The 20,540-nt window shown below is 54.9% G+C and overlaps 1 protein-coding gene across 3 annotated transcripts; it reads left to right on the top strand.

Moving 5' to 3' along the window:
- Positions 1 to 3,914: 3,914 nt before the first annotated feature.
- SLC41A1 (solute carrier family 41 member 1) lies at positions 3,915 to 20,255 on the top strand. Of its 3 annotated transcripts, none has more exons than XM_050326984.1 (11): positions 3,915 to 3,956; positions 4,333 to 5,458; positions 10,418 to 10,525; positions 13,725 to 13,796; positions 14,256 to 14,400; positions 14,492 to 14,638; positions 15,364 to 15,511; positions 15,589 to 15,668; positions 16,478 to 16,612; positions 16,806 to 16,954; positions 17,203 to 20,255. In XM_050326984.1, exons 2-11 carry the CDS (start codon positions 5,099 to 5,101, stop codon positions 17,386 to 17,388), a joined length of 1,530 nt encoding a protein of 509 aa, XP_050182941.1. In that variant the 5' UTR covers positions 3,915 to 3,956; positions 4,333 to 5,098; the 3' UTR covers positions 17,389 to 20,255. The 3 variants fall into 3 exon arrangements, with proteins under 3 accessions (XP_050182941.1, XP_050182942.1, XP_050182940.1); XM_050326985.1 differs by lacking the exon at positions 3,915 to 3,956 and adding an exon at positions 4,219 to 4,236; XM_050326983.1 differs by lacking the exon at positions 3,915 to 3,956 and having other exon boundaries at positions 4,267 to 5,458.
- The last annotated feature ends 285 nt before the right edge of the window (positions 20,256 to 20,540 follow it).

Here is a 20,540-nt window from a genome sequence, read left to right as displayed (position 1 = left end):
AATCCACGAATTCGGGTTCTTGTGACGACGCTTTAAAGATGCACTGCTGTGAGGTCTCTCTACAGCACCAACATCTCCGTGCCTGGAGTGGTGCAGAAGTGCTGCCCAGGGGTTGTTTGGCCCAGCTGAGCAGCTCAGGGCGGGCTGTGTGACATCAGGTTTGCCGTGCAGGGGGTTTGGCTCCGCTTTCCGCTCCCACACTTCCCGGGGCAGCGGGCGGTGGAGATAAAGAGCTCAGCGTGGTGGGGAAGGGAGGGCCCTGCCCCCTGCTCGGTGCAGATCACTGAGCTGATTGAAGAGCTGTGGTGGTGGGCCCCAGAGGAAGCTGCAGCCAGTTCTCAGCAGGAAGGAAAATGACCACATGGAAGGGTGGTGAGGGCAGGGGACAAAGGGAAAACGCTCTTTGGCACTGATGGATTTACCCACAGCCTGGGCAGTGGGGTTTAGAAGTGGCATGTAGCATTTCCCAGGGTGCTTTTCATGCATTTTAACTTGTATTTTCAATCCAACACAATGCATGGTTTATTGCAGCCCTGTAAATAGTCCACTTGAACACTGTGCCTGGTGTTGCAGTAGAAAGGTGACCCCCACGGAGGTCCCTTCCAACCCCAAGTATTCAGTGATTCTGTGAAATAGAAGGGAGTTAAAGTGATGGTTTTCATTTATTCTTTTTTAATACCAGCCTCTGCCCTGCCCAGCCTTGTGGTATTGGTGTTTTCTTCAGCCCAACTGCTGAATGTAAATGAGCTCACAGCCCATATTTGGAACAAACCCAAAACGTGAGGCACATCCTCAGTGCCTCCAGGACAGGTGTCCATGTCCCTGCTATCTCACCGGAACCACTGGCCCTGTGGAGCACAGGAAACCAGGACCTTCCAGCTCCTCTCTGCCAGGAGCTCTCACGTGGCCAAAAGCCCGAGGGACGGACCTGGCTGGGGCTGAGCCGTGTTTGTCACAGCACGTGGGTGACACAGGAACACAGCTGGGAGCACTGCTCGTGTGGGCCTTGGGAAAAATAAAAGGATGGTGATGGGGTTGTTTGCTTCCAGGCTGGCAAAGCAGAATTTCCAGGATCTGCATTTCTTCTCCCAGCTCAGGGTCAGCCTCTGACATCGTTGCCTGCCTTCGTGAGCTGCTTTTGCTCTGGGCTGACACCTGAAGGGGTAAGTCACGACCACTCTTTGAGTTTGCCTGTTGGGATTTCTGTTTGCAAGTACTTAGGAACTCGGTTCCTTTGGGATCCTTGGTCAAAGGCAGCTGGGACTGCACTGACACCTGTGACAGAGTGGTGGAGCTGGAACAGGGGCAAAGGCACCTCTCAGGGCACTGTCAGCTCTGGATTAGGGGGATGTTTTGAGTGACTTTGGCCAAACCCTTTTATTTTGCTGGATTCTGTGCAAGGGGGAGTCACCCCGTACCCACTGTGGGCTCTCAGGCTGTTCCTGAGTGCTGGCCCAGGGCTGGACAGTTTGACAGTGCCAAAATCACGTGGCTGCTGTCAAACACACGGGCACGACATTCCCTGATCCAACGCAGCTCAGTGGTAAACCCTTCCCTTTCCAAACACTTTGTTGCCTTTGGTACCTGCTCCCTGCAATTGGAAACCCATTTCCTGCCCTTTCATCCTCTGCCTCTCTGATCTCTGCTCCGGTGGGGGGGGGTTATCTATTTCTGTGTTCTTGTCTCAGGCAGCTTTTGTCTCCACACTTCCACTTCCTGAGCGTGCAGGTGGCCTGGGCAGCACCAAGGTCAGGTTTTGGTGTGCCTTGTTTTTGGGGAGGGGAGGGAAGAACGGTTGTTCCGGGGCAGATACGGATTTTCCGAGTCAGGAAGGAAAGATGCAGGCGGAAGGAGAGCCCTCCCCAGGTTTATTTGGACAAAGGAGAACAGAGGCTGGGGTTGGAGGCAGGATTTGGAGCTCCAATCCCAGCCTGAGTGTGGAAGTGTGTTGTGGTTTTAGTTCAAAAATGTCTCTGTATGTCTTAAGTTTTCCTTGAGGTCTCTTTGCTGGTGTCACAAGGGGAGGGTTTGGGAATTAGGGAAGTGACTCCAGAGGCTCCTCAGCCCTTGAAATCACAGAATGGTTTGGGTTGGAAGGGACCTTAAACATCATCTCATTCCACTCCCTGCCATGTGCAGGGACACCTTCCCCTATCCCAGGTTGCTCCAAGCCCCATCCAGCCTGGCCTTGGACACTTCCAGGGATGGAGCAGCCACAGCTTCTCTGGGCAACCTGGGCCAGGGCCTCCCCACCCTCACAGGGAAGGATTTCTTCCCAATATCCCACCTAACCCTGCCCTCTGGCAGTTTAAAACCATCACCCTTGTCCTGTCACTCTCTGCCCGTATGAAGTCCCTTGTCAGAGCTGCTTTCTGTAATCAGTTCTCCTGCTCTGCTCCACGTGTTCCAGCCACCCTCTTCTCCCAGAGCAGCGAATATTTCAGGAAAAAAAAACCTCCCCTTGCTCAATTTTTAATGAGAGCAGACAGAAACAGAGCAGCAGAGCCCAGAGCTTCAGATCACAATGGATCCCCTGCTGCCCACAACTGCCTTGGCTTCCTCGAGGAATGAAGTCACCAGCTCCAGTCACACTTGTGTCCCTGTATCCATGGGGGAAATGTGGTTCCTGTGCTGCCCTCCCCCTTCCCCCTGCATGGGTGGTTGTGTCACAGCCACCCTTATTGGCCCAAAACCTGTCTCCAAGGCCTGGAGCTGGGGATCACGTCATCACCCTGAGTAATGACTTGCTGCTGACTGTTTCCTGGGAGGAAAGGAAAGGCAGGAAGGAAAAAACAACTGCTCATAAGTTCCACTCATGCAAAAAACCCCACAAAAAACAAAGAAAAAAAAAGGGGAAAATAAAAGGAAAACATGAATCAGAAGAGCTGGTGTCATTCAAGAACATGACATTCTGCAGAGCATTGAGGAACCTCTGCAGCAGGAGGTTTAATGCTTTTTGTTTGTTTGTTGGGGAACAGTTTGGAGTAAACAGGCAAAGTGTGGACGTGACAATATTCCTGATTATTTTCCTGAACTCCACCAGTCTGGCAGAGGCCTGAAAGCCAGTGGGTACCACTTGTACCGTGTCGGTGCTCCTGGGCCTGGCTCCAGCCACATTCCCCTGGATGGGGGATAACCAAAGCACAGATCCATAGTGGGATGGATGGATGGATGGATGGATGGATGGGTCACAGGACAGTGGGATGGATGGATGGATGGATGGATCAGGGGATTGCAGATAGATGGACAGTGGGATGGACAGATGGATGGAGAGCACGGATGGTGGATGGCCAGCAGGATCACTGGATCCTGGCACAGCACAGGGATGGATGGATTGGATGGATGGAGTGAATGGATGGAGGGATGGATGAGTGAATGGATGGATGGGTAAATGGATGGATGGGTGAATGGATGGATAGATGAATGGATAGATGGATGAATGGATGGAGGGATGGATGGGTGAATGGATGGAGGGGTGAATGGATGGATGGATGGAGGGAGTGATGGATGGGTGAATGGATGGATGGAGGGTGAATGGATGGATGGGTGAAGGGAGGGATGGATGGGTGAATGGATGGACAGACGGACGGATGGACGGGCAGGGATCGCTCCCCCTGCTCCACGCGGACTCTCCCCCACGTGACCCCCCAGGCCACGCCCAGCGCCGCGAAGTGGGCGTGGCCTCCCATCCCCTCCCCGCCGCGGTCCTCGCAGAGAGGGCGGGGCTCGGAGTGACGCCACGCGCCTGCAGCCAATAGGAGCGCGGCGCGGCGCGCTGGGCAGGGCCCCCATTGGCCGGGGGTGATGTCAGGGCGGCGCGCGCCGGGCCCGGCGGGGCAGAGCGGGGAGAGCGGCCCGGGGAGCGCTGAGGGAGCCGTGAGGGGAGCCGTGAGGGGAGCCGTGAGGGGAGCCGTGAGGGGAGCCGTGAGGGGAGCCGAGAGGGAGCGGCGACGGAGGTGAGAGAGCGATGAGGGAGCCCTGAGGGATCGCTGCGGGAGCGGCGGCACGGCGGGCACACGGCGCGGGACCGGCTCCGCTCCGCTCCGGGCAGCGATCCCCGCGGTGTCCCCGCCGCGCTCCGGCAGCGCCGGTCCCGCTCCCCCAGCCACGCCGCTCTGCGGGCGCTGCGGCACCGGCGGGCGGGGGCAGAGCCCCGGCCGGGGGCTCCGGGGGTCCCTCTGTCCCCTGGCACGGCCCCGCTGAGAGGGGAAGAAGAGCTGAAGGGGATAGTCCGGGGTGCGTTGGAGGCTGAACCTTCGGCACAGAAATGAAGGGGCTGTTGTGCTGCCGTGGAATCCAACGGAGTATCTGTTTCCCTCCCTTGTATTTCAGGTGAAAGGCGAGTTCTTGGAAAGCCGCGTCAAATCCAGGGCTGTCCGAATGCCAGAGCCCACCCTGCAGCCTGCCCAGCTCAGTGAGCGACCTTAACTGGGGACCTGCTGTTGCTCTGAATAAGAGCTGTGGTCGCCTTGTGCTGCTGGGTGAGAAATTCTCCTGGAAGAGGAGGACGGCAGTGACACTTGGAGCCTGCTGGGATTGCTGGCAGAGAGCGCAAGCCAGGCTGAAACAGAGCAAAAAAACCCACAGGAGACTTCAGACTGGAATCCTGCAGGGACACAGTGCTGTTGGAGACAGCAAGAGAAGGTAGCAGAAAGAGCTTTTCCGTGTTGGATCATCTCTACAAGCCAGGTTTTCTCCCTGCCTTGGGTGCTCCATCACAGCAGTCGCGCTGCGGGAAGAGAACCTGGATAAAGATGCACTAAAGTGTCAGACGTCAGAGAAGGAAAGCTTGGATCCTGCCTTGGAGGCTGCTGTAGCAACACAGCACTGGAGAGGAGAACCAGAGGGAATTAACTGGCCATTGTCCCCAGTTCCTGCTCTCTCAGTGGCTGGTGTCCCCCGTGCCTGGACTTTGCTTGATGGGGATCTCTGCTGCAGGAGCAGGCTCTGCACTCCAAGGCAGGCGAGCAGGGGTAGGAGAGGTCACTCCTAGATGCCGGAAAGGCCATTTGTGTAAGCTCCTGGCAGAAGATCTCCTCTGGAACAGCTGCTGGCTGTAGGCCCACCGAGCCAAGGGTCAGGATAGCCTCTGAACAGCATGTCTTCCAAGCCTGACAAGAAGGAGACCCACCAGGCCAACGGGGCTGTGCCTGTGGACCATCTCAGCAGTGCGGCCCAGGGGCAGCTGGTGGAGCCCTCAGATTTCCTGGGCCCTGCTGCAGTGGAAGCAGTGGTGCTGGAGTCCCGTGCCAACGCCAAAGGGGTGCGGGAGGACGATGCCCTGCTGGAAAATGGCAGCCAGAGCAATGAAAGCGATGACACCAGCACACACCAGAGTCCTGAGCCAGCCTCACCCCTCAAGGAGACCTCCTTTTCTATCGGGCTGCAAGTCCTCTTCCCGTTCCTCCTGGCAGGCTTTGGGACAGTTGCTGCTGGAATGGTGCTGGACATTGTGCAGGTAGGACTGATGCTTCCCTGGCATGGCACTGGGCTCCAAATCCTGCCTCTTGGAGCCAGGAGGGACTGGAATGCCAAGGCCAGTTCAGCAGGTGGCAACAGGGAGGGAAGGAGACCCTCCCTGGGTCTGGGGAGGGGGAGACAGGGAGACCTTGGTGATGTGTGGAATGAGGGAAGGAGAGGCTGAGGGCACCCCTGCACAGCTGTGGCTCAGAGGGGGAGGTCACAGCTGGCACAGTGTGGGACCTGAGACCACGCTGCATCACAGCTTGAAATAAAGCCCTTCCCTGATTGTGGCTGGTGCCATCCCAGCCCTGGTCACTAATTCCACTTGTGTCCCTTTTCCATCTTGGGTGCTTGCTGTGCCAGGCTCGTGCCAACCAGGTTAATGATTCTCCTGCCACAGCGTGTGCTGGACACCTGTGCTGGGGGCTCATTCGAGCTTGAAGGCCACATGTGGCCCCTTCACCTCCTCCTCATGCTCCTGAAGCGGCCAGGGGTGCCAGGGCTAAAGGAGTGGTTCCTCCTGGGAGGTATGTGGAGGTGATCCTTAGGACAGGCCTGCCAGAGAGCTGCCAGTGAGCTCGGGATGAAAACCGTGTTACCTTGGCAGGTGATACTGTGGGAAGCTGACAGCCTGGCAGCCTGTTTGTGTTTTTATGTGGGAATTGGTGCCTCTGGAAGCTGTGGCTCCTGCACTGGTCTCTGACACGTTTTCCAAGCACGTGTGTCTGGCAGCAGAGGAGTTGCTTCACCCCTTCTCCTTTGCCCTGGAAGACAGGCTGGGCAGAGCTGTCTGATGCCCAGCCCAAAGCAGTGACTGAGGCTCAGAACTCGCTCATCTGTGCAGTGCAGGTTTATGAAACTCTTTGGATGGGGGAGGCAGCCATTTTGGAGCTGTGGTCAACCAAAAATGCTCTGCTTGAAGCTCCTCTCTTTGCTCCAGTGAGGTAAACAAGCCCTGGAGTGTTGGCAGAGAAGGGCTCGAGTGTCAGTCCTGGGTGTTGCTGGCAGTTCAGATCATCCCCTCCACAGCCCTGTGCCAGGCTAAGTCAGTCAGAGGGTTTTTTTGGGCTCGTGGGTGGTCAAGCAGACAGTCCTCGTGGTGTCCTGCCCGTAACAGCAGTTTCCCTGCGTGCCTTTGCACTCTGGTCATCCTTACGGCCTCTCCTGGCCGTTGAGAGAGCTGTGAAGTGACTCAAAACAGGAAAGGCTGGATGTGCTAAATTAATCCGGGGGAGAGAGATTTACTGGAATCATTTTCTTAAAAAGAAAGACATTTCAAGCAGTGTTTCCCTCGGCAAGGTCCCTGTGAGCTCGTGCTTGGCTCTCCTGGAAGTCGCCCAGAGCCGGGGATTTGAACCCAACCTAAAGTTTTTCCTGGAGAAGGAGCAGCCCTCCTGGCTGGGAAGGGGCTGGGATACTGCAGCTGAGCCCTGTGCTCTCTCCTGCCTTTCTCTTTTATGGCCATTGGAAATACAACTTTGTAATTCCTGTGTCCCACAGCAGCCCAGCGTGTGGCCGTGCAGCTTTTCCTGCCAGCAGCTCTAACTCCCTTCAGCCTCGGGATTAAATGAGGATTCAAATGCCATAGGGTGGGAAAGGGGGATGGGGAAGTTTGTTGGCTTGGCCTGGGGAGCTGATCCTGATAACTGGCTTCCAAAGGCTCAGAGCCTTGGATGAAAGGAGGAAGCATGTGGAGTGGGTCACTGGAGCCCCGTGGCTTTGGATGCAGCCGTGGTTGGCGCTGGCTGGGGGGCTCCATGCACTCCACGTCCTGTGTTTTGGAGAACTGGACTAATCAGCCAGCTGTAATTGGTCTCCCCACTGGGAAAACAAGCAGCTCTGGCCTTTGGCCATGCTGTCCCATTAACGTGTCCCTGGGAATGTGCCCCTCAGGAGGAGGATTTGCCTCTGCTGCCTCTGGGATGGAGGAGACTCCAGGCCAGGTACATGTGAGTGCCCCGCTGGTTTTTGTGTACAGTGCAGAACCCAGCAGAGCCCCAGTTGTTGTTTTCCAGACTTATCTGCTCCCTGGAGGTTCTTTGGATGGACAGGATTTCATATGGATGAGCGGAGCCTGCTTGACCCCCTCTGGTGTTACCACCCCTCCAGGGTGGGTGTCAGGGACTGCCAGCCCTGGATTCCTGTCAGGGCTGCCCATTCCGTGGCATTTTGGAGGCAGGATGCCGGGAGAAGCAGCTGCACCACGGCAGTCGCAGCCCCGACCTGCAGCAGCCCCTCCCCTGAGCCGTGAATCACCGCCCTGCTGCGATCCGAGCAAAACCAGCTCTTCCTCATGAGCTGTGAGCCTTGACTTCACACCCAGGGACTGAAACGACACGGCTGATCCCCTGGGAACATCTGCCTGCCGGTGCAGAGCTTCCCAAAACAGCACCTGGGGATTGGTGTTTCATCCAGACCCTCCAGAGGCTGTTACAGGCAGAAAGGGATTTTACCATCTCGCTGTCCTGAACTTAAAACTCTTACTTCCTCTTCTCTTCCCCATTTTTTTTGTCTTGCCCAAACAGCCTGGCCCTGGCTCTGCCCCTGCAGCCACATCATGGGCACAGGTCTGTCTTTGTTCCCTGCAGGAGCCACGGAGCCCTTGGAGCCGTAGGAAATGCCCAAAGCCCAGTGTTGTGTAACATCTTATATTAAGAAAGTTGGCAGGAGCCCATGGGTCCTGCTCTTTGCAGTGAGCAAGCTGCTGATCTCTGCAGAAATCTCCTTGTTTTCCTTCCCCAAAGATGGCTTTTATTCCTTTCTCCAGCAACAGCCCTGTCTTGCTCAGGGAGCTGCTTCTGGCACCAGTTTGCAGTGCAGCCTCCCCTCTTAAAGCTTAATTTACAAAGCCAGGGTTGGGGCAAGGTGAGGGAGGGTTTGAGCTGGTGCTGGCTCTTGCCTGATCCTGCCTCTGTGATCTCTGGAGCCAGGAAAGTTTTGCACTGCAGCCCTTGGTCTGACTAATGACGATGTTCCTCTCATTAAGTGATTCTGGTGACACCCAGCTCGTCCTGCTGGGAAGTGGCAGCGTGGTGTTCACCGATTGAGCTCTGGATGCTGCTGAGGGAAGTTGTAGCAAAGGATTTCACCCGTAGACCACGCAGCAAAATAATCACAGTGACTGCTAAAAATAGAGTGGGGAGAGCCTGGCTGTGTCTTAAAGGAAGCTCAGCCTGATGTGAGGCTGGGCTGGATGGAGTGTCTGAGACTGCTCTTCTGCTCTGCTCAGCAGTGAGCACTGAGATCACACACAGTCACAGTCACTGAGGTTGAAAAAGCCCTCCAAGGTCACCAAGCCCATCCTGTGCCCAATCCCCACCTTGTCCCCCAGCCCAGAGCACTGAGTGCCACGTCCAGTCCTTCCTTAGACACCTCCAGGGATGGTGGCTTCCCCTGGAGACTGGGATCCTCAGGAGCAGAGAGAGGGTTGTGGTTGTGCCTGAGATAGCTGAGCAGCTTTTATCCCTGTACCTGGGAGCTGGAGTGTGTGGTCAGCTTGTCAGAGCATCCCACAATGGTTTGGGTTGAAGGGACCTTAAAGATCCATCTCATTCCACTCCCTGCCATGGGCAGGGACACCTTCCACCAGCCCAGGTTGCTCCAAGCCCTGTCCAACCTGGCCTTGGACATTTCCAGGGGCTGGGACAGCCACAGCTGCTCTGGGCAACCTGTGCCAGGGCCTCCCCACCCTCATCTTGTCTTACCAAGCTGCCAGAAACATAAAGGGAATTTTTACTGACTGGAAAACACTTTTTGCCTTTGAGGAAAAGTGGTCCCAGTGTATTCATCTCAAGCACTTTCCTCTCCAGTGGTTTTTCAAGTGAGTGCAGCTTGAATGTGGGTGTTGCAAAGGACCTACAGGAAACTGGAACTTGTTGGCTTAGTGGTGAGGGATGGAAAAATAAACAAAAGTGATTGAAACCCTTCCCCACAGGAAGGTATTAGTCACCCAGGTAGAGTGACTTATTATATTTGCTGGGAGGTGTTGGCCCACAAGCCTTCCTTGTCCTAGAAAGAAATCCACGTCCCTGGTGAGCCTGGCAGTCTGACACTGCCAAGAAAAGCTCTGGGAGAGGTGGAGCCTCTCCCAGGTAACTTTTGCAGGTACCATTGACGGGTGAAGCTGCAGAGCTGGGATGTTTAACGTGCCCAGCACGGCACCAGCTGCTGGGAGTGTGAGTCCAGTGTCCTTTAAGGAGTGTGGCAGCCAGGCCAGTGTGGGAAGCAGGAGTTATTTTGGACACAGGGCCTTCTTGCAACACATCCATGACAATGCAGAGAGGGGCAGTGAGGTTTGAGGGTTGTTTTTGAAATGCAACTGGGAGGTTTTTTGGAGTGGTTTTTGTGTTTTCCTGCAAGCCAGCTGCTCTTCTATAATGCTGCTTACCCTGCAATTACTCTTTGTTTTTTCCTAAATAACCATGGCTGCCTCCCTCCCTCATCCCAGGGGAGGTGACTTGACTGGAGAGCCAGAAGAGTTAGGAAATACCTGTAATGTAGGTGCCAGGTGAGGTACCAGGGAAAGGTGGCCACAGTGGGCTGGATTTTGGATCAGGGAGCAGCAATGCTTTGCTCCAAAATGTCTTTGTGAGGCACACATGTAGGAATGGCTCTCAGCTGAGACTGACCAAGCTTCAGATTCTGCCAAAAATTGCAAATATTGGGCAAAGCCTCTTCCTCTTTCCCTGTTTTGGCCTCCCTGTGCGTAAACATTTTGTCAGTTGGGGAATCTTTGGGGGATTTTTCACTGAAAATTGCCAGCTCAGAGCTGCTTTTTAAACTCAGCAGGAAAAGGAAAACGTGGTCCCTGCTACACACATGTCAAGAATTGTAAAACCACTGCAAAATTCCCAAGTGTGGCAGCGGGAAGGGGACTGGGATGGCTGCTGGGGGCAGTGCCAGGGGTTTGTATCAGCCATGCCAAGATTTAATGCTCTGTGTTTTAACCTTGCAGCACTGGGACGTCTTCAAAAACGTGACCAATTTGTTTATCTTAGTACCTGCACTGCTGGGCCTGAAGGGGAACCTGGAGATGACTCTGGCATCCCGCCTGTCCACTGCTGTGAGTGTCCAGGGAGCTGAGGGAGGGAGCGGGATGCCGGCTTTGGAAAGAGGTGGGAAGGAAAATCTCTGTGCTGGTGACCACAGACACCAGAGCCTGGAGTTCAGCATGCTGGGAAGGTGTTTTCATCCCACTGGGCTGATGGGATTTGAAGGTTTAATGGTCCTTAAGCTCTGCTGACAGTTCAGTTCCTTGTGCTGGCTGCTCAGGGGTCCTGAGGGCATGGTGAGAGATGGCTTTGGAGTGCTTGGATCCAGGGTTTTTTTCCAAGGAAGCTGGTGCAGGAATGCTATCAGAGCAGGCTGGAAGGAGCCAGGGTGGGGAGGAACTGTACAGCAAAGCAGAGGGGACCTTGCACTGAGAGCTCACAGGGGGATTGACAGGCTCTTGAAGTGATGGAGATCTCCTGCTCCGATTCAGTCGGGTTCCTGTGGAACACTGAGCTCCCTGTGAGGGATGGGGCAGGCTCTGGGAGCTCCTCGGAGCACTGGGTTAGTCCAGCTGTAAATGAATGGCTTTGTGTTTCAATGTCCCTCCAACACAAGCACTCTTGTCTCTGGAGCTGCTGGAGAGACACCAACACCCTCTCCTGACAGGGACAATAACGCTCCTTCCTGCTGCAAGGCATCTCCTGCTTGAGCATGACAGCAAGTGACTGATGTTCCTGTGTTCCCCATGATGGGAGCTTGGAACTTTACATCCAGGAGGTGTTAGCTGCCTGCTGCCAAGCTTCTGGCTCCTCTGTGCTGTGAGTTGCTGAGGAGAGAGTCCTTGCAGCAGCCAGCCTGGCCTTGGCTTCCACAGTGCTGATGTACCTTGGCTCGAGAGAGCTGCTTGGGAAGTGCTCACTGAGATGTAGGGATGGAGAACTGTCTGCCTGGGTGGCAGCAGCAACCTCCTTCTTGGCATGTTCCCTTCCCCTCAGCCTTCCCCTCCTGCTTGCTGCAGGAGAAGGCACAGCAGAGTGGAACAGGTCCTGCTGACCGTGGGGACCACCTCCTTCTTGGATGCAGCCCTTGCCCTTCGTTCCCTGGAGGAGCAGGGCCCTGGGAACGGCTGTGCCAGCACTGCCTGCCAAAAGCTGGGCTGTGGCTGCTTCCCTCGGGGCTGGGCTCCTCTGCCCAGCCACTGTGGGGAGGGCAAAGCTGCTGGGAGGCCCCACACTGCCCCTGGGCCAGCAGTGCCAGGGCCTGCAGGGACAGAGGCTGAGCTTTGTTTGCCCCTTGGTTCTGGGAAACAAATCCCTTTGTTTTATTCGCTCCCTATTGTTCGGATCCTGACAGGATCCTTGCTGTCCCAGACACAGGCCCTTCTCCCTCCTGACCTTGCCCAGCTTGCCCTTCCTGAGCATGGGCTGGGCAGGGTGAGTGCTTGGCTCTCCTGGGACAAAGGCAGAGTGGCACTTGTGCATCCTCTTCCCTCCTGGGGCTGGCACAGGGCAGTGTCGGGGCAGGCTTGGCAGTGGAAAGCCAGGAATGCAAAACTTTGCCCCATCTGCTCCAGTGGCTGCAGGAGGGTCACGAGGACACCAGCACAGAGAGCACCCACCAGCTTGGTCTGCTGGTGCCTCGTGTGCCAACAGCCAGGCTTTGGCCTCTGGGTCCCTTTGCCACGGCTGCCTCCACACGGGTCCCAGGGCCTTGCTCTCTGCCTCCTTCAAATCATGGAATTCACAGAGTCATTAAGGTTCTAAAAGACCTCCAAGATCACCAAGTCCAGCCTCCTCGTGTCTGTACATGGTGGGACAGGACAATCTCTTGGGCTCTCCTTTTTTCCCCTTGCCCTGCTCATCCCTCAGCGTGGGGTCCCACGTGCAGGTGTGGGGGGAGCTCCCCTCTGAGCGGAGCTTCCCGGTGTGGATCCCGTGCTCTCTCCACAGGAAAGCAGCCCAGAGTGGTTTCTCAGACTCTGGGTTTCTAATTAGTGCTGCATTAAGGCACCTCAGACATTCCTTTCACAATTAAGAAGCAAAACTCTCCCATTAGTTAAAGGATTTAAATCCTGTTGGCAGTGACTACAGCTAGGTTATGTTAATCCCAGCCTAATTGCCGTGTGGTTGGAATTTTAAGGTCAGGCTTCCTATGGAGCTCAAATTCCTGTGCTGAATGTGCTACTCCAGTCAACTTCTTGTTAGTTATCCCTCATTCCTTCCTCCTCTCCACTAAACTACCTGGAATAATTCACTCCAGAGCTGGGGGCATCTCAGTGCTGGCTGAACTGAGCTGGCAGTTCTCAGGCACACGCAGCAAGGAGAGCAGAGGGATTAGTTGATCATTGACTCCTGGTTTTCTTGTTTTGTTTTCCTTTGCTGGAGACCAGCAAGGAAACCTGAGGGGAGGAAATTGCTGCTGCATTGTTGTGCAGAAGTTTGGGTTTGGTGCTGTCAGGCCACAGCTCCAACACACGTTTGAGCCTCTCCCTTGCTGCCACCTTCATCAGCTTCTATTAATACAAATTAGGTACAAGTTTATATGCTCTGCTCATCCATTCTTCCATAAAAAGCCCCAGAAGGTGGTAGGGAAGAGCAGAGCTGGTGCCCTGCAGCGACCAGCAGCGACTCCACTGGGCTATTTCGGATCACACTCCAGGGAATTAAAGCAACTTTCCATCTCTCCTGGTTATCCTGATTAGCATCTCCCGCAGCTGCAGCGGTGCCAGGTGACCCCTGTGCCAGGGCTGCTTCCCGCCAGTCCATCCCCACGTGGCACTGGCCTTGTTTACTCAGCTTTTAACCGAAACAGGGTGTTTTTGCTGCCAGCTTCCTCTGCCCACGTGCTGCCCTGGCCTCGCTCCGTGTGGGAGCAGGGGCACACACAGCTGACCTGGCACCCCTGTCTCCCTCCTGCCTGGCTGACCTGAGGGGCAGCGTGACCCAGCTGGGCCTGAGCCAGGCTTGGCTGGATCAGCAGGGCAGTGAATTGTGGTGGGTCAGTGAGCAGCAGGGTGTGACTACAAAGGGACACACAGGGGGGGATCTCGGTGCTCTTGCAAGATTTCCAGCAGGTAAATCCAGAGCAGCAGTTGGAAGAGGTGCTGTAGTTACCCAGGGTGAACACCCCAAGGGACAGTCACAGCCTGTGCCCCAGCTGGCCTCTCACACCTGCAAACACACCTCTGCAGAGCTGCAAGGCAGGAATTTCACTTGTTGGCCTGTGCAAAGTGCTGTCAGTCTTTAATGATATTCCATGTCCTTTTACAGGCTAATATTGGCCAAATGGACACACCCAAAGAGTTCTGGAAGATGATAACAGGAAACATGGCTCTGCTACTGGTAAGAAAAAGGGAAAGGAGAAGGAAGTGGAATATTGGTAGCTGGTGCAAGCCCAACTCTGGCAAATGCAGAAGGTTTAAATACCTGGGTTTGCTATTGACTGTCAGTATTCTGTGTCTAACGTCGAGGCAAGTGGCACCTTTGCCCTACAGGTTAGACTTAAGTGTTTCCCTGCTGGATTCTAATCCACCTGACATGGGATCCTGGGTGCTGCTTCCCTCTTAGAATCATAGAACAGAATCATGGAGTGGTTTGGGTTGGAAGGGGCATTAAAGCTCATCCAGTCTCACCCCCTGCCATGGGCAGGGACACCTTCCACTAGCCCAGGTTGCTCCAAGCCCCGTCCAACCCGGCCTGGGACACTTGCAGGGATGGGGCAGCCACAGCTTCTCTGAACAACCTCTTCCCTCACCCTGGGGCTGTTTGCTCTCTTGGTGACCCTCTGGTGTCCATTTCCAGGTTCAGGCCACCGTGGTTGGCTTCCTGGCCTCCATCGCAGCCGTGGTGTTCGGATGGATCCCAGACGGGCACTTCAGCCTGTACCACGCTGTCCTGCTTTGTGCCAGCAGTGTGGCCACTGCCTTCGTTGCTTCCCTTTTTCTGGGTGAGAGACAGATGCTGAGCGCCCTCTGTGCACACCTCTGCCTAAAATGCTCGGCTCCCTTTGGCCTCATCCTGCTCTTTTCCTCCTCTAGGAATGATTATGATTGGGGTCATCATCGGATCCAGGAAGATGGGGATCAACCCTGATAATGTGGCCACACCGATTGCTGCCAGCCTGGGGGATCTCGTCACCCTGGCTCTGCTGTCAGGAATCAGCTGTGGCTTGTACAAGGACCTGGGTGAGGAGCAACAAAAGGCCTTTGCCTGGTCCTTCCCTGTGCTGCTGCATCTCCCACTCACCTCACCCTCTTCCTTTGCCCTTTCTGTCCTTGGGCTATGTAGGATTCCTGGTCTGGAGCTCCCTCAGTTAGTGAGACTTTTAGACTGATAAGGGGAGGAAATGGACTTTCTCAGGGCCTTGTAGCTGCAGGCACTCTTGGCAGGGACCTGCACACTTCCCTCTGGATGGGTGAAGTGGTCAGGAAGGTCTGGATTTCATCTGCTGTGCAGTCAGCACCAGCTGGGGATCCTCAGTGCAAGGCTGCAGCTGCAGCCTCTCCACTTCCTCCTCCTTCCCGGGGCCGGGATACAGGGATGTGACTCAGCCAGGTTCATCCAGAGGTGAAGCAACACTGGGAGATCCTGCGCAGGAGCGGGACGTGGGAATGAGCAGTTGAAATGGAAGAGATCTCACTGGGATCTGTTGATAAACAGACCCAAGTGTTGTACTCACAGCCCCGTGATTTTGTACTGACACCCCTATGAGTAAAACTCCCACCCTTGTGAGGACACCAGGAGGAAGAAGGACCACGTCCTGCAGAGCTGAGGCTGGACTGGCCCAGTTCCCCTGCCCTTCCTGGCATTCCCACCTGCAGCAGTCTGTGGCCAGGCTCGCTGAGCTCTGCTGAAGCAGCACCTGCCTCGCTGCAGTGGGATGTGTCCTTGATACCTCTATTCCCCCCAGAGAGCAAGTTCTACGTGAATCCCCTGGTGTGCTCCTTGTTCTTGGCCCTGCTGCCCATCTGGGTGTTCGTGGCCAGGAAGGATTCTGCGACCTGGGAGGTGCTTTGTTCCAGCTGGGAGCCCGTCGTCATCGCCATGGCCATCAGCAGGTGGGAGGCTTCCTGTCCCCCCCACACACACCCAGGGGAACATTCCAGCACTGACCTCTCCCATCTTCCCCCTGCAGCGTTGGGGGGTTGATTTTGGACAGGACGGTGTCGGATCCGAACTTTGCCGGCATGGCTGTTTTCACTCCAGTGATCAATGGTGAGTCCTTCCCACCCTGGCTGGGGTTGCAGCTCTTGGAGGCTCCTGGCAAACAGTGGGATTGTCCCCTGGGCCTTATTTCAAGCAGGTTAAGGACAATGAATCTCTCTTGGATGCCAGGGAGGCACCATGCTTTGACTCAAGCTTTACAGCACCGTGGCTCCCCCCAGTGCCAGCCTTTCACTGAAGGGTGACTGCCCTGGGAGGCTGTTCTTCCTAACAGACACCTTTCCAGGGCCCTCTTCACTTCCTCATTCCTCCTGTCTGGTGGGACACCCCCATCTTCCAAAATATTTGCCTTGTGGCACCTGGCAACGTGGAGATTTGTATTTGCACCTGGGAGTCAGGAAATCCAATTGCTTCTGCTATAAAGCTTTGACCTCCTTTCTGCCTAATGAACCAGGGAAACTCCTTTTTTTTAATTACTTTTTGCAAGAAATGGGGTTAATTCTGAGCCAGTGCCTCTTGGGCCAGTGGGTTTCACAGTTTCATTCCGCCTCATGTGAAAAATAATAGTTTTAAACTTCCTGTGTGTGTTTTGGTGTCTGACTCATCATTTTTGTTTCACATATTTCTTCCAAGCCAAGCTGCAGTAATAGAATGGCATCTCTTTTACTGAGGGGCCTGAAGGGAAGCTGCAGAACAGTGTGCTTTGTCTGAGCTCCTTACATCCTGCAAAGGGGGAATTTGGGTCAAAAATAGACTGTCCTACATTATCCCAGCACCTGGCAATTCTAGATCTGCTGGTTGTTGAAAACAGCTCTTCAAAGTGTTTGAAACATCACCTTCCTCTCTCTCCTGACCTGCAGGTGTGGGTGGCAACCTGGTGGCAGTGCAGGCCAGCCGCATCTCCACCTACCTGCACATGAGTGGGATGCCTGGAGAGAGTTCCAAAACAGCCCCTTGGAAGTGCCCCAGCCCTTGCAGCACTTTCTGCAGCTCAGGTATCTGTGTCAGCCCTTGAAATACGTTGACTTGTGGCAGCAGCAGCGGCTGCAGTTGCTGGCTGGGCTCCCTGAGGCAGTGGCTGGAGCTCTGTCACAGGAAAGGGTGGCCCAAGCCTGTTGGGAGGCAGCTGTGGGTGAGAGCTGCTGTGCTGGAATTTCAAGCCTGATGTCCCTCTCTGTCCCCCTGCAGACGTGAACTCCCGCTCTGCCCGGGTGCTCTTCCTCCTGGTGGTGCCTGGGCACCTGGTTTTCCTCTACACCATCAGCTCCATGCAGGGGGGCCACACCACGCTCACCCTGATCTTCGTGGTGTTCTACATGACAGCTGCACTGCTCCAGGTGAGTGCAGCCCCTCGGGGGGCTGAGCCCCCAGGCTGGCCCAGGGGACACTGCCACCTCACCTGCAGTGGCACCCGCTCCGTCACTCGAGTTGTAGGACACAGCACTCAGGAAGGGAGTTCTGACCCCTGGCCATTCCTTGGGATGTGGCTGTGCCTCTGTGAGCCGGACTGGCAGAGCTGACCTCTGGGATCGCAGGGCTCAGGATTTGGGGCTGACGCGTGGCTCTTCCCTTCCTGCCCCCCCAGGTTCTTATTCTGCTCTACATCGCTGACTGGATGGTGCACTGGATGTGGAACAGGGACCTCGACCCAGACAACTTCTCCATCCCATACCTGACAGCGCTGGGGGACCTCATTGGGACAGGGCTGCTCGCTGTCAGCTTTCACATCCTCTGGCTCATCGGGGACCGGGACTCCGATGTGGGGGATTAGCTCTCCCTGCTCCCCCCTTCCCACACTTCTCCTCCTCCTTTCATTCTTGTCGCTTCTTTTCCTCCCCCTTTACTCTTCTTTGCTTCCTCCCCACACCCTGTCTCTCTTGAGACTTCACCTTTAGTACTGGATTCTCATTATTTTCAATGGGAATTTTATGGGGTTTATATTCCAAGCCCAGTTTGTACAGAAAAATCTCTCTAGTTTTAGGAAAGACAAAAAAAGACAAAAACAAAAGTGTAACGAGACAATCACCAAGTGCAATTTCGTAGGAGCTGTGTCTGAACCAAGGTTACAGTGAAGTTCCTGATCAGTCAGATCGTGCAAGGAGCCCACCCTGCCCCACTCACTCGAGGTCAAGGGCTGCTTTTTCGCTTCATAAGCGTTTTAAATCCTGGAGCTCAAGTTCAGGTTTATTTGACTGAACTGGCACCTTCTAGCAAAGTACAACCTCACAGAGGAGGGCATGGGACATCTCCTGCCTTCTGTGCCCTGACACCCTCCTGCCTTGTGTTGGCTCTGAAGCTCCAGGGGGTTTCTGGGAGAGGGATGAGTGAGGAAGGGTCCTGTGTGCCCACAGGGAAGTGAGTGATCTTGGGATTGAGGACTGCAGAGCCCCCAAGCCTGGCTGTGAGCAGGCTGGTCTCTGCTGGCAGATTTAGTCTCCCTTTTGCCAACCATCCAGCAGCACCTCAGACTGCTCGTTCTGCCTCTTGTGAGCTGAGTTCAGCTGCTCTGTGCTTCGTCCTAAGGGGTTGTGAGCTCTCCCCATCCATCATCCCCCTGTCACCTGCCAGTGCTCCACTGGAGGATCTGCTGGAGCCCTCGTGGATGCTCTGTACAGCCTCCTTTGTGCTGCTGTGGGCACAGCACCGTTTTCAGGGCAGTCTGCTCAGTGCTGTTGACTTTCAGGAAGGGGTGGATAGTAAAATAGCTCCTATTTTGTGTGTTCAGATTTTCTTTCACTTGCTGAGTGCAGCTGGGAAGAAGCCACCCAGTGCCTCTCTCAGCTGAGCCTGAGGTGTTTCAAGCTGGTCAGCATTAGTCTTTTGGTGCCTGTTAAGGAAGGACATCCATGTTCAGCCACAGGATTCCTCTCCCTGCACAGGCACCAGCTGGAAAACAGGTCAGCAGGCACAGCTGGATTTCTGGAGCCCTGGCTCTTGGTGCAGCTCTGACGGACGTGGCTGGAGCACAGGGTGTAAAATCTGGGACTGGGGTGACAGCCCAACTTGGAAGTGCTGGCTGAGCACTGGGAGTGCAGGCTTTGCTTCTCTGATTCTTCCTCTCATGCTTTCTGTGCTGCTCAGCTCAGTGATGGCTGAAATTCCTTCCCTTCCCCTGTTTAGTCCGTGTAGGAAGGGCTCTCACACAGCCTGCAGTGACATAGTGAGAGGAAAACCTGGCCATCTGTGTGACTGAGGTGCTTGAAATGACCCTCCTTTCAGCCTTCAACCCTCTTTAGTGCTCCCATTTGGATCAGAATCAGTTCTGGAGGCTGAGGCAGTCCCCGTGAGCAGCTCTGACTGACTCGCACACTCACAGGCCCAGGGACAAACTAAAGATGGAGCCTCTGTGCCCCTCTTTTATAGGGTTTGGCTGCTGTGGCCACGCCCCCTGGGCGGGACAGCTGGTTCACTGACCACTCAGTGCTCTCCTAAGCCTGAGTGACGGTTGCCGTGGCCAATCAGATGCCCGGGCTGTGAGGTGTGGGCGGGCTCCCAGTCAGGCCTGATTTGATTGACAGCCAGGCCGCATGGCACTGCCCTGAGGGCGCCAGGCGCCATGATGGGCACAGAGCAGAACCCAAAATTTGGGCGTGGATTTGGGGCTGTCTGCTTTGCCTCCTGCTTTAAACCCGTTCCTCCCACCACAGCACGACTATCCTTAGCTGGTATCACTTCCTCCTTTTGCCTAACTTCCAGATTTCTCACACAAACCAGCGCTCGTCTCCTCCCTTTGGCTCTCTGGGAGGCAGCCCCATTGTGGTGCTGGCAGCGCTGATCTTCACCTGAGGTAACTGCAGGTGGGGACATCTGTTTGTTACTCTGGGCAATGCCGAGCTCTGCAAAGCGCTGCCTAAGTGGAGATGGCTTTGCTCTTTAGGCAGGGAGCAATTCCTTGGGGACAGTTCCTGCTTCTCCCAGAGGCCAGAGCCAATGCACCTGGGGGAAAAGGTCAAGACCAAAGTCAGTCTGTGCCGTGTCCCGTGTGGGAGCAGCTCTGATCCTCCTCTGTCCCCCCTGGTGACTTCTCACACATCTCATCTGGCCAAAGCTGTGCCCAAAATAACCCCCAAAAAACCCAACCACAAACCAAACCCCAACTGTGCTGCTGTGCTGGGCTCTCAGCCTGGAGAATTCTGGAACGTTCTCTGCCGCCCACCCGATTTCTCCGCCTGATGTTGAGGAATAGATACGAGACATTAACACTTCAGCTTTTATGTGTACATAGAGAAGCTCTCCTGGTCTTTTAGGTGTCACATCACTCTTCAGTTCCCCAGGAGAAGAGGAACAATCTGCCACTCGTGGTCTCCCATGCAGAGACCCCGAGGGGGTGGGAGCTGCTGGGCTGGGGGTCCCAATGTTACATATGGTCTAAAGATGTGTTTGGGGCAGGGAAGAATCTAATTTAAAACTGAGGAATACTGATGGAAAAACCTCTTCCCACTGGTTGCACTCAAATGCATGCCTACTCTACAGCTGCCTGCAGATGAAAAATCCTGGTCTATTCTTTTATTAAAGGAAAAAAAAAAAGACTGTCTTAATTATTTATAGTTCCTATAACTGACAGATGTCAACTTAACTGATAAATTATATTTGGTTAAATAAAGATGACATTTATTTATGTGGACTGTGGTGTGTTTCCTCCTTATGCCTCTGCTTGGTTCTCACATTTTGCAGCTTATTTTAGCTCAGACTGAAGCTCTTTTGACACGCAGTGGCAGGAGAGTTACAAAATCAAATAAATTGCTGGGTATGAAGCAAAGTGGGATTAGTGTTAAGTGCCAGATTACCTCCACCTGGCCTTGGGGGGGGCTCCCAGCAGGAACCTGGGTGTTTGTTCTGGGTACAGAGCCCAGCCCTGGCTCCCTGAGCGCTGCTTTCACTGCTGTCTGTGCCTGTTGATTAAGGTTTGTGGGACAAAAAGGT

This window comes from Myiozetetes cayanensis, unplaced genomic scaffold (genome assembly GCF_022539395.1).
Source record: "Myiozetetes cayanensis isolate MyiCay16 unplaced genomic scaffold, myiCay2020 scf32, whole genome shotgun sequence".
Classification (NCBI taxonomy): domain Eukaryota; kingdom Metazoa; phylum Chordata; class Aves; order Passeriformes; family Tyrannidae; genus Myiozetetes; species Myiozetetes cayanensis.
This window is presented reverse-complemented; position numbering and strand designations above follow the sequence as displayed.

Bases quoted from the DNA above. Each gene is read 5' to 3' on its own strand.
- SLC41A1 (XM_050326984.1), top strand. From the start codon at position 5,099: ATGTCTTCCAAGCCTGACAAGAAGGAGACCCACCAGGCCAACGGGGCT. The intron at 13,797-14,255 runs GTAAGAAAAAGG...GTCCATTTCCAG, and splicing joins GAAACATGGCTCTGCTACTG to GTTCAGGCCACCGTGGTTGG. The intron at 14,639-15,363 runs GTGAGGAGCAAC...TATTCCCCCCAG, and splicing joins TGGCTTGTACAAGGACCTGG to AGAGCAAGTTCTACGTGAAT.